The following is a 14,873-nucleotide window of genomic DNA, read 5'->3' as shown; positions in this document are numbered from 1 at the left end:
GTAGAGGGAGAGAGTGGGCAGTGGATGGGGGAAGAGGGAGAGAGTGGGCAGTGGATGGGGGAAGGAGAGAGTGGGCAGTGGATGGGGGGGAAGAGGGAGAGAGTGGGCAGTTAATGGGGGAAGGAGAGAGTGGGCAGTGGACGAGGGAAGAGAGAGAGAGTGGGCAGTGGATGGGGGAAGCGGGAGAGAGTTGGCAGTGGAGCTGGGAGGGGATGGAGGTGGGGCTGGGGGGTGTGGAGGTGGGAAGAGGAGGGGGTGGAGGTGGAGCTGGGAGGGGGTGGAGCTGGGAGGGGGTGGGGGTGAGCTGGGAGGGGGTGGGGGTGAGCTGGGAGGGGGTGGGGGGAGCTGGGAGGGGGTGGAGGTGGAGCTGGGAGGTGGTGGGGGTGGAGGTGGAGCTGGGAGGGGGTGGGGGGGGAGCTGGGAGGGGGTGGGGGGAGCTGGGAGGGGGTGGGGGGGAGCTGGGAGGGGGTGGGGGGGAGCTGGGAGGGGGTGGGGGGGAGCTGGGAGGGGGTGGGGGGGAGCTGGGAGGGGGTGGGGGGGAGCTGGGAGGGGGTGGGGGGGAGCTGGGAGGGGGTGGGGGGGAGCTGGGAGGGGGTGGGGGGAGCTGGGAGGTTGTGGGGGTGGAGCTGGGAGGGGGTGGGGGTGGAGCTGGGAGGGGGTGGAGGTGGGAGGGGGAGGAGGTGGAGCTGGGAGGGGGTGGAGCTGGGAGGGGGAGGAGGTGGAGCTGGGAGGGGGTGGAGGTGGAGCTGGGAGGGGGTGGAGATGGGGCTGGGGGTGGTGGAGCTGGGAGGGGGTGGAGGTGGAGCTGGGAGGGGGTGGAGGTGGAGCTGGGAGGGGGTGGAGGTGGAGCTGGGAGGGGGTGGAGGTGGAGCTGGGAGGGGGTGGAGGTGGAGCTGGGAGGGGGTGGAGGTGGGAGGGGGAGGAGGTGGAGCTGGGAGGGGGTGGAGATGGGGCTGGGGGTGGTGGAGCTGGGAGGGGGTGGAGGTGGAGCTGGGAGGGGGTGGAGGTGGAGCTGGGAGGGGGTGGAGCTGGGAGGGGGTGGAGATGGGGCTGGGGGTGGTGGAGCTGGGAGGGGGTGGAGGTGGAGCTGGGAGGGGGTGGAGGTGGAGCTGGGAGGGGGTGGAGGTGGGAGGGGGTGGAGATGGAGCTGGGAGGGGGTGGAGGTGGGAGGGGGAGGAGGTGGAGCTGGGAGGGGGTGGAGGTGGAGCTGGGAGGAGGTGGAGCTGGGAGGGGGTGGAGGTGGAGCTGGGAGGGAGTGGAGGTGGAGCTGGGAGGAGGTGGAGCTGGGAGGGGGTGGAGGTGGAGCTGGGAGGGAGTGGAGGTGGAGCTGGGAGGAGGTGGAGCTGGGAGGGGGTGGAGGTGGGAGGGGGAGGAGGTGGAGCTGGGAGGGGGTGGAGGTGGAGCTGGAAGGGGGTGGGGGGGAGCTGGGAGGGGGTGGGGGTGGAGCTGGGAGGGGGTGGAGGTGGAGCTGGGAGGGGGTGGAGGTGGAGCTGGGAGGGGGTGGAGGTGGAGCTGGGAGGGGGTGGAGGTGGAGCTGGGAGGGGGTGGAGGTGGAGCTGGGAGGGGGTGGAGCTGGGAGGGGGTGGAGGTGGAGCTGGGAGGAGGTGGAGCTGGGAGGGGGTGGAGGTGGGAGGGGGAGGAGGTGGAGCTGGAAGGGGGTGGAGGTGGAGCTGGAAGGGGGTGGGGGGGAGCTGGGAGGGGGTGGGGGTGGAGCTGGGAGGGGGTGGAGCTGGGAGGGGGAGGAGGTGGAGCTGGGAGGGGGTGGAGCTGGGAGGGGGTGGAGATGGAGCTGGGAGGGGGTGGAGGTGGGAGGGGGAGGAGGTGGAGCTGGGAGGGGGTGGACCTGGGAGGGGGTGGAGCTGGGAGGGGGTGGAGCTGGGAGGGGGAGGAGGTGGAGCTGGGAGGGGGAGGAGGTGGAGCTGGGAGGGGGAGGAGGTGGAGCTGGGAGGGGGAGGAGGTGGAGCTGGGAGGGGGAGGAGGTGGAGCTGGGAGGGGGAGGAGGTGGAGCTGGGAGGGGGAGGAGGTGGATCTGGGAGGGGGTGGGGTTGTGAGGGGGTGGAGGTGGGAGGGGGAGGGGGTGGAGATGGGATGGGTGGTGTTATATTGTTGTGCTGAGGAGGGGAGACAGCAGTCTCCCTGTGGGATTGGCCAGCCCAGCGCAGTGTTCACTGGCCCTGAAACACTGACTCTCCATGTTACAAGTGGTACTTACGGAGATGATTGGGGAGACTGTAAGTTCCATTCTCCATGCGTCTGCCCTCAGACACAGTGCTGTGCACGGAGTTGCTGAACGGTGGCACGGGGCTGACTGGGGGAGTGTAGGCGTTTCTCTCTTGCTGTGGAAATACAATTCACCAGGTCAGAAACACAGCAACACAAACAGTGCAGCTCTGCGCAAAACCATATCTAACAGCCCCTCATTGTAACCCTCCCAGGACAGTAAACCACACTATAGTAACGGGGTAAACGTTGGTGCAGAAACTTCCATCAAATACACACTAAATGGGTCGACAGAGGTTAGATACAAAGTTGAGCTCCCTCCTATAGTCAGATAGATATGATTCTGGTGGGGACGGGTCTGACACTGTATAGCACTGGGGTACAGTACTGGTGGGGACAGGTCTGTCCGTGTATAACACTGCGGTACAGTACTGGTGGGGACAGGTCTGTCACTATATAACACTGGGGTATTGTACTGGTGGGGACGGGTCTGTCACTATATAACACTGGGGTATAGTACTGGTGGGGACGGGTGGGTCACTGTATAACACTGGGGCACAGTACTGGTGGGGACGGGTCTGTCACTGTCTAACACTGGGGTACAGTACTGGTGGGGGCGGGTCTGTCACTGTATAACACTGGAGCACAGTACTGGTGGGGATGGGTCTGTCACTGTATAACACTGGGGTACAGTACTGGTGGGGACAGGTCTGTCACTGTATAACACTGGGGCACAGTACTGGTGGGGACGGGTCTGTCACTGTATAACACTGGGGTACAGTACTGGTGGGGGCGGGTCTGTCACTGTAGAACACTGGGGTACAGTACTGGTGGGGACGGGTCTGTCACTGTGTAACACTGGTGTACAGTACTGGTGGGGACGGGTCTGTCACTGTATAACACTGGGGTACAGTACTGGTGAGGACGGGTCTGTCACTGTATAACACTGGGGTACAGTACTGGTGGGGACGGGTCTGTCACTGTATAACACTGGGGAACAGTACTGGTGGGGGCGGGTCTGTCACTGTATAACACTGGGATACAGTAATGGTGGGGACTGGTCTGTCACTGTATAATACTGGGGTACAGTACTGGTGGGGACAGGTCTGTCACTGTGTAACACTGGGGTACAGTACTGTTGGGGACTGGTCTGTCACTATATAGCCCTGGGGTACAGTAATGGTAGGGACTGGTCTGTCACTGCATAACACTGGGGTACAGTACTGGTGGGGACAGGTCTGTCACTGTATAACACTGGGGAACAGTACTGGTGGGGGCGGGTCTGTCACTGTATAGCACTGGGGTACAGTACTGGTGTGGACAGGTCTGTCACTGTATGACACTGGGGTACAGTACTGGTGGGGACAGGTCTGTCACTGTATAACACTGGGGCACAGTACTGGCGGGGGCGGGTCTGTCGCTGTATAACACTGGGGTACAGTACTGGTGGGGACGGGTCTGTCACTGTGTAACACTGGAGTACAGTATCAGTACGAAAGGTCTGTCGCTGTATAACACTGTGGTACAGTACTGGTGGGGACAGATATGTCACTGTGTAACACTGGGGTACAGTACCAATGGAGACATGTCTGTCACTGTATAACACTAGGGTACAGTTCTGATGGGGACAGGTCTGTCACTGTATAACACAGGGATACAGTACTGGTGGGGACTGGTCTGTCCTGTATAACACTGGGGTACAGTACTGGTGGGGACGGGTCTGTCACTGTATAACACTGGGGTACAGTACTGGTGGGGGCAGGTCTGTCCCTGTATAACACTGGGATACAGTAATGGTGGGGACAGGTCTGTCACTGTATAACACTGGGGTACAGTACTGGTGGGGGCGGGTCTGTCACTGTATAACACTAGGGTACAGTACTGGTGGGGGCAGGTCTGTCCCTGTATAACACTGGGATACAGTAATGGTGGGGACAGGTCTGTCACTGTATAACACTGGGGTACAGTACTGGTGGGGATGGGTCTGTCACTGTATAACACTGGGGTACAGTACTGGTGGGGTCAGGTCTGTCCCTGTATAACACTGGGATACAGTACTGGTGGGGTCAGGTCTGTCACTGTGTAACACTGGGGAACAGTACTGGTGGGGACGGGTCTGTCACTGTATAACACTGGGGTACAGTACTGGTGGGGACACTGGGTCAGGTCTATCACTGGTCACACTGTCACAGGTCTGTCACTATTTTTTTTTAAATTTAGGGTGACCAATAATTTTGTTTTTCCAATTAAGGGGCAATTTAGCGTGGCCAATCCACCTAACCTGCACATCTTTGGGTTGTGGGGGTGAAACCCACGCAGACATGGGGAGAATGTGCAAACTCCACAGGTACAGTAACCCAGAGCTGGGATTTGAACTCGGGTCCTCAGCGCCACAGTCCCAGTACTAACTACTGTGCCACATGCCGTCCCTTTGTCTGTCACTGTGTAACACTGAGGTGCAGTCCTGTCTGGGGTACAGTACCGTGGGGACAGGTCTGTCACTGTATAACACTGGGGTACAGTACTGGTGGGGACTGGTCTGTCACTGTATAACACTGGGGTACAGTACTGGTGGGGACAGGTCTGTCACTGTATAACACTGGGGTACAGTACTGGTGGGGACAGGTCTGTCACTGTATAACACTGGGGTACAGTACTGGTGGGGACTGGTCTGTCACTGTATAACACTGGGGTACAGTACTGGTGGGGACAGGTCTGTCACTGTGTAACACTGGGGCACAGTACTGGTGGGGACAGGTCTGTCACTGTGTAACACTGGGGTACAGTACTGGTGGGGACATGTCTGTCAGTGTATAACACTGGGGTACAGTACTGGTGGGGACAGGTCTGTCACTGTGTAACACTGGAGTACAGTATCAGTACGAAAGGTCTGTCGCTGTATAACACTGGGGTACAGTACTGGTGGGGACAGATATGTCACTGTGTAACACTGGGGTACAGTACCAATGGAGACATGTCTGTCACTGTATAACACTAGGGTACAGTTCTGATGGGGACATGTCTGTCACTGTATAACACTGGGGTACAGTACTGGTGGGGACATGTCTGTCACTGTATAACACTAGGGTACAGTACCAATGGAGACATGTCTGTCACTGTATAACACTAGGGTACAGTTCTGATGGGGACATGTCTGTCACTGTATAACACTAGGGTACAGTACCAATGGAGACATGTCTGTCACTGTATAACTCTCAGGTCCGGTTCTGGTCGGAACAGGTCTGTCATTGTATAACACTGTGGTACAGTACCAATGGAGACATGTCTGTCACTGTATAACACTGTACCTATGGCCAGTGTATAATAGTGGTTAGGTACAGCGTGTCCTGGAGTATAGCTCCCTTTGCGCTGTCCAGTAAGCGCAAAGGAAGATTAATGTTGAATTGAAACACACCTCACAATGATGTCCCAAGGAAGTGTTGTGATTACAACAGTGATTAAACTCCATAAAGGCAGGTGGGCATGCCTTTTACAGGTTGACTAAACCCATAATTGATGATTTTTGGTCAGGACATTGAAAGTTGTTTTTACACAGAGCTGAGCAGACAGGCAGGGTTTCAGTGAATCATCAGAGAGGTCAGGGCAAGCACAGATTAATAATATGCCTGCCTCCAATTGCCTTATTGGTATTATGTTAACTAGTTACTATCTAGAGAAGCTACAGAACGCTGACCATTTAGCACAAGCGTGCAGTGACAGGATTTACCCAGCATTCAGGAAAACGCTCCTGATTTATATTTAGCTCACAAGTTTCCGTGACCCTCTTCCCTTCATCCACCTCTCCATTCTCATTCGGAAAGTGGAGTTTCCGATTCAAACACTGACCCTACAAGTGAATTGAGCCGCCTCACAGTTATGTGTGAACAAATTTTTCCTGCTGGCTACTCAAATCTCTTGCATTTTAATTTGTGTTGGTTGGATTGCACGCTGTGTACAATGGATAGTGAAATTACAGAGGAAGTATTGCTGTAGAACCAGTCAAGCAACAAAACTTTTTGCACTCCTCTGGACCACTCACAAACATCTGACAACCATAACAGGGGAACAACAATTTATACTGCATGAGAAGAGACTGCTGATTGTTTGACAAGTGGACTCTGATTGATTGGTGGTCGTGTTGCCATGGATAATGCAGCATAGAACAAAACAATTAACCACCCAGCTTTGTTCAAATTTAGACTGGGCAGGTTGACTGTGGTTGGTCAAGGTATTGCCCTGAGGAATGAACCAGGGAATGGCTGTACCCTAAACTCCTGTTTAGTTAATAATAATAATCTTTATTGTCACAAATAGGCTTACATTAACATTGCAATGAAGTTACTGTGAAAAGCCCCTAGTCGCCAAATTCCAGCGCCTGTTTGGGTACACAGAGGGAGAATTCAGAATGTCAGCACCTCTTTCAGGACTTGTGGGAGGAAACCGCAGCACCCGGAGGAAACCCACGCAGACACGGGGAGAATGTGCAGACTCCGTACAGACAGTGACCCAAGCCAGGAATCGAACCTGGGACCCTGGCACTGTTAAGCAACAGTGCTAACCACTGCCACCGTGCGTTGAAAAAGATGCAATGTTCCTTCTGTCTGGAAAGGACAGGGCCATATGTGAATATATATGGTTTCTAGCACAGATAAGTGACCCACAATGTGAACCTAGCTGATTATCTTAAACTGATTTTCAGTGTAATTCTCGGCACAATCAGGACTGTTCTGCAAGTTCTGTCCAATCATGGAATTGCATCTAATGTTGAACAGTGTTTTGAGTTTTCAAACACAGGTGGGTTGAGTATGGTCAATGGTCTGCGTTGCAAAGAGAGGCTGTTGGACAGCTTTACTGGAATCCAGTTGTAAAAACAAAATACTGTGGATGTTGGAAATAAAAACCCAAAATGCTGAAAAGACTCAGTAGGTCAGGGAGCGTCTGTGGAGAAAGACACATTTAAGGACATTTAAGTATTTCTGGTATTTTCCATTCACTGTAATGCTGCCTGGTACGAGGAAATATAAACGTGAAGAAATATTTGGGAAAACTGGTTTTGATTACAGATTATGAATTACAAACAAAACAAAGAACAAAGAAATGTACAGCACAGGAACAGGCCCTTCGGCCCTCCAAGCCCGTGCCGACCATACTGCCCGACTAAACTACAATCTTCTACACTTCCTGGGTCCGTATCCTTCTATTCCCATCCTATTCATGTATTTGTCAAGATGCCCCTTAAATGTCCCTATCTTCCCTGCTTCCACTACCTCCTCCGGTAGTGAGTTCCAGGCACCCACTACCCTCTGCGTAAAAAACTTGCCTCGTACATCTACTCTAAACTTTGCCCCTCTCACCTTAAACCTATGCCCCCTAGTAATTGACCCCTCTACCCTGGGGAAAAGCCTCTGACTATCCACTCTGTCTATGCCCCTCATAATTTTGTATACCTCTATCAGGTCGCCCCTCAACCTCCTTCGTTCCAGTGAGAACAAACCGAGTTTATTCAATCGCTCCTCATAGCTTATGCCCTCCATACCAGGCAACATTCTGGTAAATCTCTTCTGCACCCTCTCTAAAGCCTCCACATCCTTCTGGTAGTGTGGCGACCAGAATTGAACACTATACTCCAAGTGTGGCCTAACTAAGGTTCTATACAGCTGCAACATGACTTGCCAATTCTTATACTCAATGCCCCGGCCAATGAAGGCAAGCATGCCGTATGCCTTCTTGACTACCTTCTCCACCTGTGTTGCCCCTTTCAATGACCTGTGGACCTGTACTCCTAGATCTCTTTGACTTTCAATACTCTTGAGGGTTCTACCATTCACTGTATATTCCCTACCTGCATTAGCCCTTCCAAAATGCATTACCTCACATTTGTCCGGATTAAACTCCATCTGCCATCTCTCCGCCCAAGTCTCCAGACAATCTAAATCCTGCTGTATCCTCAGACAGTCCTCATCGCTATCCGCAATTCCACCAACCTTTGTGTCGTCTGCAAACTTACTAATCAGACCAGTTACATTTTCCTCCAAATCATTTATATATACTACAAACAGCAAAGGTCCCAACACTGATCCCTGTGGAACACCACTGGTCACAGCCCTCCAATTAGAAAAGCATCCCTCCATTGCTACCCTCTGCCTTCTATGGCCTAGCCAGTTCTGTATCCACCTTGCCAGTTCACCCCTGATCCCGTGTGACTTCACCTTTTGTACTAGTCTACCATGAGGGACCTTGTCAAAGGCCTTACTGAAGTCCATATAGACAACATCTACTGCCCTACCTGCATCAATCATCTTAGTGACCTCCTCGAAAAACTCTATCAAGTTAGTGAGACACGACCTCCCCTTCACAAAACCGTGCTGCCTCTCACTAATACGTCCATTTGCTTCCAAATGGGAGTAGATCCTGTCTCGAAGAATTCTCTCCAGTAATTTCCCTACCACTGAAGTAAGGCTCACCGGCCTGTAGTTCCCGGGATTATCCTTGCTACCCTTCTTAAACAGAGGAACAACATTGGCTATTCTCCAGTCCTCCGGGACATCCCCTGAAGACAGCGAGGATCCAAAGATTTCTGTCAAGGCCTCAGCAATTTCCTCTCCAGCCTCCTTCAGTATTCTGGGGTAGACCCCATCCGGCCCTGGGGACTTATCTACCTTAATATTTTTTAAGACACCCAACACCTCGTCTTTTTGGATCACAATGTGACCCAGGCTATCTACACCCCCTTCTCCAGGCTCAACATCTACCAATTCCTTCTCTTTGGTGAATACTGATGCAAAGTATTCATTTAGTACCTCGCCCATTTCCTCTGGCTCCACACATAGATTCCCTTGCCTATCCTTCAGTGGGCCAACCCTTTCCCTGGCTACCCTCTTGCTTTTTATGTACGTGTAAAAAGCCTTGGGATTTTCCTTAACCCTATTTGCCAATGACTTTTCATGACCCCTTCTAGCCCTCCTGACTCCTTGCTTAAGTTCCTTCCTACTTTCCTTATATGCCACACAGGCTTCGTCTGTTCCCAGCCTTTTAGCCCTGACAAATGCCTCCTTTTTCTTTTTGACGAGGCCTACAATATCACTCGTCATCCAAGGTTCCCGAAAATTGCCGTATTTATCTTTCTTCCTCACAGGAACATGCCTGTCCTGTATTCCTTTCAACTGACACTTGAAAGCCTGTAACAACAATGCGACTGAAGATATTAAACTGTAAAAGAACGAGGCAGGGGGGAGTCATTCCTGCAGTCGAGGGGCAACATTAACCACTCAATTAGTTGGTGTTTGTAGTTTAAATAATCCTGTTTCCCAATCCCTCAACTCCAGAAGTTTGAGTCATCTCGATAATCACAGTGAATGTGTAACCTTCTCAGTGAATGTCCTACACTCTATATCCGCCATGCCTAATACCTCAAGAGATCCTGACGTACCATCATCCTTTTGAAATCTGTTGGAGCTGCTTCCATTGGCTTGATTTGTGTGTGTGTGTGTGTGTGTGTGTGTTTGAAGGGGGGGGGGGAGGGGGGATGCAGATGAGATTCCTTACCCCACCCCATTGCCCCTCCTCACCCAGTCCCCATCATTGTCCAGTCAGCTCACTGTAAAATCTCTGAGGTGAAGTCAGGATCTCCATCTGTGAAGCCTCCCATGACCAAATAGTTTACTGACAAGATCACCTTGGACAGGTGTCGAAAATCAGTGCTGATGGATCCTGCTGCCAATCAGCTCGAGGGAGGGGATCTGGGCAGGAATGCAGAAAAATAAAAGACACAACCCACTGCCACTGGACAGATTTGGGTGGGAGTCCTTTGACAGACTCGAGACACCCCCTGCGCCCTCTCGCACTGGCATCGGTTCTGAGCTCTGGTATCTCCCAGGTGACTGTGAACTTGAGTAAACAGGAAAGAGACAGCCTCATTCGGCCAGGTAAATGCTCTGATGGATGGGATTCCAATGAGGCTCTCTGCAGTAAAATAAGACTGGGCTCTTAGTTTCAGGAACTGAATGCAGCAGAGGCCCGGCCTGAGAGTGGGACGCCCTCCCCCCCCCCCCCCTTCCCCCTTCAAACACACACACACACACAAACAGACCTACTGTCAGCACAACTGCAGGAAAACAAAGGGTTAAAGATGCTTGTTTGCCCCTCTTCCCACTCTGATTGCAGGTCTGTAAGAGAGGCTGTGCTGTTTTTGAATTCTATCCCCCACTTCCAGAAGTCAGGAAAATACTTTCCAGCCCAGGCTCGGAGGCCGGGAAGTCACCAATCCCAATCCCGATTCCCTCTCACTGCCCATCCTCCATTGTGATCACAGCTTCAATGTAACAACAATGTAGCGAAATTGACAAGAATGTAGCGAAATTGACAAGAATGTAGCGAAATTGAGGACAAGGCGAAGCTCCCACGCTCTCTGCGCCGGTTGGAATAAGGAAGTGGATCTAAAGTCGGACAAATGCCAACTTCTCTGTACAAGGAGTTGCTTCAAACTTTCTTTTTACCTTAATGTGTCGCTGGCTGTGAGCTTCAGACATGTCTGGGAAATCAGGAGATTGCTGATCCAATTCTCCGTCTCCCCTATCTCTCTCCTCCCTCCCACTCTTTCCTCCTCCCTGGGAAGGGAAGCAGCCCCTGACTCTTGCAGCCGGGGAAGGGAGGGAGAGGGGTGCGGTTCCGGGAAGGATTACTGGAGATCCAGGGGAAGGTGCGATCTGGCCGGCTGCAATGAATCACATCCCTGAGCTGCTCTCCTTCTTCCGGGAAGAGAAAGCGAAAGGCTGCTCGATCTCATTGTTGGTCACAAATCTCCGGCCAACCTTTGACGTGAATTCCCAGCAGCAACAAGCGGGTGGGAAAAGGACAGCAGCCTCTTAAAGGGGAACGCCAACCCGGAAACATCGCTGCAGCATTGAGGGAACTGAGAGACAGCACAGCTTTAAAGCCAGTGGAAGGAGGGTCTTACCCACACACAGGCCTCACACACACAGGAAGGCCTCGGATTCACTCTGAAAGCAGTCCTTTCCACATCAAACTCACAACACCACACAGACTAAAACACACATTATCACAAACGCACATATTAGTTACAGAATTTACAGGGACGCGACAAAGCTGTTTAGAAATAGACAGACTAGAAGTTACTGACACAACTTATTATTCATTACCCCTAAACTCCCCGACACATTAACCCTGAACCCCATCTCCCCAACACATTAACCCTGAACCCCATCTCCCCGACTCATTAACTCTGAACACCATCACCCCGACACATTAACCCTGAACCCCATCTCCCCAACACATTAACCCTGAACCCCATCTCCCCGACACATTAACCCTGAACCCCATCTCCCCGACACATTAACCCTGAACCCCATCTCCCCGACACATTAACCCTGAACCCCATCTCCCCAACACATTAACCCTGAACCCCATCTCCCCAACACATTAACCCTGAACCCCATCTCCCCGACACATTAACCCTGAACCCCATCTCCCCGACACATTAACCCTGAACCCCATCTTCCCGACACATTAACCCTGAACCCCATCTCCCTGACACATTAACCCTGAACCCCATCTCCCCAACACATTAATCCTGAACCCCATCTCCCCGACACATTAACCCTGAACCCCATCTCCCTGACACATTAACCCTGAACCCCATCTCCCCAACACATTAACCCTGAACCCCATCTCCCCGACACATTAACCCTGAACCCCATCTCCCCAACACATTAACCCTGAACCCCATCTCCCTGACACATTAACCCAGAACCCCATCTCCCCGACACATTAACCCAGAACCCCATCTCCCTGACACATTAACCCAGAACCCCATCTCCCCGACACATTAACCCTAAACCCCATCTCCCCGACATATTAACCCTGAACCCCATCTCCCCGACACATTAACCCTGAACCCCATCTCCCTGACACATTAACCCTGAACCCCATCTCACCAACACATTAACCCTGAACCCCATCTCCCCAACACATTAACCCTGAACCCCATCTCCCCAACACATTAACCCTGAACCCCATCTCCCCGACACATTAACCCTGAACCCCATCTCCCCGACTCATTAACTCTGAACCCCATCCTCCCAATACATTAACCCTGAACCCCAGTTCCCCGACACATTAACCCTGAACCCCATCTCCCCGACTGCTAAATGAATATTTTTTGTCAGTATTCACACAGGAAAAAGACAATGTTGTCGAGGAGAATACTGAGATCAGGCTACTAGACTAGAAGGGCTTGAGGTTCATAAGGAGGAGGTGTTCGCAATTCTGGAAAGTGTGAAAATAGATAAGTCCCCTTGGCCGGATAGGATTTATCCTAGGATTCTCTGGGAAGCTAAGGAGGAGATTGCTGAGCCTTTGGCTTTGATCTTTAAGTCATCTTTGTCTACAGGAATAGTGCCAGAAGACTGGAGGATAGCAAATGTTGTCCCCTTGTTCAAGAAGGAGACAACCCTGGTAACTATAGACCAGTGAGCCTTACTTCTGTTGTGGGCAAAATCTTGGAATGGTTTATAAGAGATAGGATGTATCTATTCTGGAAAGGAATAATTTGATTAGCGATGATCAACACGGTTTTGTGAAGGGTAGGTCGTGCCTCACAAACCTTATCGAGTTCTTTGAGAAGGTGACTGAACAGGTAGATGAGGGTAGAGCAGTTGATGTGATGTATATGGATTTCAGTAAAGCGTTGCATAAGGTTCCCCACGGTAGGCTACTGCAGAAAATACGGAGGCATGGGATTCAGGGTGATTTAGCAGTTTGGATCAGAAATTGGCTAGCTGGAAGAAGACAAAGGGTGGTGGTTAATGGGAAATGTTCAGACTGGAGTCCAGTTACTAGTGGTGTACCACAAGGATCTGTTTTGGGGCCACTGCTGTTTGTCATTTTTATAAATGACCTGGAGGAGGGCGTAGAAGGATGGGTGAGTAAATTTGCAGATGACACTAAAGTCGGTGGAGTTGTGGACAGTGCGGAAGGATGTTACAAGTTACAGAGGGACATAGATAAGCTGCAGCATTGGGCTGAGAGGAGGCAAATGGAGTTTAATGCAGAAAAGTGTGAGGTGATTCATTTTGGAGGAATAACAGGAAGACAGAGTACTGGGCTAATGGTAAGATTCTTGGCAGTGTAGATGAGCAGAGAGATCTCGGTGTCCATGTACATAGATCCCTGAAAGTTGCCACCCAGGTTGAGAGGGTTGTTAAGAAGGCATATGGTGTGTTAGCTTTTATTGGTAGAGGGATTGAGTTTCGGAGTCATGAGGTCATGTTGCAGCTGTACAAAACTCTGGTGCGGCCGCATTTGGAGTATTGCGTGCAATTCTGGTTGCCGCATTATAGGAAGGATGTGGAAGCATTGGAAAAGGTGCAGAGGAGATTTACCAGAATGTTGCCTGGTATGGAAGGAAGATCTTATGAGGGAAGGCTGAGGGACTTGAGGCTGTTTTCGTTAGAGAGAAGAAGGTTAAGAGGTGACTTAATTGTGGCCTACAAGATGATCAGAGGATTGGATAGGGTGGACAGTGAGAGCCTTTTTCCTCGGATGGTGATGTCTAGCACGAGGGGACATAATTGAGGGGAGATATAAGACAGATGTCAGAGGTAGGTTCTTTACTCAGAGAGTAGTAAGGGCGTGGAATGCCCTGCCTGCAACAGTAGTAGACTCGCCAACACTAAGGACATTTAAATGGTCATTGGATAGACAAATGGACGATAAGGGAATAGTGTAGAAGGGCTTTAGAGTGGTTTCACAGCTCGGCGCAACATCGAGGGTCGAAGGGCCTGTACTGTGCTGTAATGTTCTATGTTGTATGTTCCACGCACGAGTGAGCCATCGCATTTCTGTCCAGCTCGACGAAGCCGCTTCCTATACAGAGGCCCTCGCACTACTCGAACGCCTCTATGTGCGGCCTGTGAACAAGGTATACGCGCGACAAGTCTTCACCACTCGTCGCCAGCGCCCCGGGGTGTCGCTAGATGATTACCAACGCGACCTCAAAGCCCCCGCGCGCAACTGTAACTACCAGGCCGTTACGGCCACTCAGCACATGGAGCTCGCCGTCCGAGACGTTTACGTGGCAGGGGTCTGATCGAACTATGTGAGACAGCGCCTGCTCGAAAAAGGGGCCCAGGACCTGGACGACACGGTAAAACTGGCTACCTCTCTGGAGGCCGCTTTTCAGAGCTTTACTGCGTTGCCGGCCGATCACGCGACCCCCTCACGACCCGAGACTACCCCAGGCCTGAGCCGCACGGCCGCCCGCCCATCATGGGGGGCTACCCTGCTACTTTTGCGGCCAGACCCAACACCCCCGACTGCACTGCCCGGCCCGCAACACGAACTGCAGCAGCTGCGGGCGGAAAGGACACGTCACCAAGGTCTGCCTGGCCAGGTCTAAGAACTCGAACTCACAGACCCGATCCACAGACTCACAGCCCCGCAGACCCCGCAAGGTGGCAGCGTGTCTGTCGCCTCCGCCTCCACATAACATGTGCGATCCATGGGGGCCGCCATCTGCTACGCCGCTCGACGCGTACGACCTACACGGACAGCCATCACGGGGCCGCCCCAGCGCCGCCGGCTACCCACACCTGAGCGCGGTCACCCTGGACCATTCGCGACCTCAGCACCTCTGG

General features: G+C 52.5%; 1 protein-coding gene across 1 annotated transcript in view; it reads right to left on the bottom strand.

Moving 5' to 3' along the window:
• LOC140396094 (transcription factor ETV6-like) overlaps positions 1-11,071 on the bottom strand; it is a 140,138-nt gene extending 129,067 nt beyond the window's left edge. Inside the window, exons 1-2 of the mRNA XM_072484205.1 lie at positions 10,716-11,071; positions 2,213-2,336 (exon numbers count right to left, since the gene is read on the bottom strand). Of these exons, the coding sequence (XP_072340306.1) occupies positions 2,213-2,336; positions 10,716-10,748 (157 nt within the window). The 5' untranslated portion in view covers positions 10,749-11,071. The remainder of the gene's footprint in view (positions 1-2,212; positions 2,337-10,715) is intronic.
• Positions 11,072-14,873: the final 3,802 nt, after the last annotated feature.

Source organism: Scyliorhinus torazame, chromosome 19, assembly GCF_047496885.1.
Source record: "Scyliorhinus torazame isolate Kashiwa2021f chromosome 19, sScyTor2.1, whole genome shotgun sequence".
In the NCBI taxonomy this organism is placed as follows: domain Eukaryota; kingdom Metazoa; phylum Chordata; class Chondrichthyes; order Carcharhiniformes; family Scyliorhinidae; genus Scyliorhinus; species Scyliorhinus torazame.
This window is presented reverse-complemented; position numbering and strand designations above follow the sequence as displayed.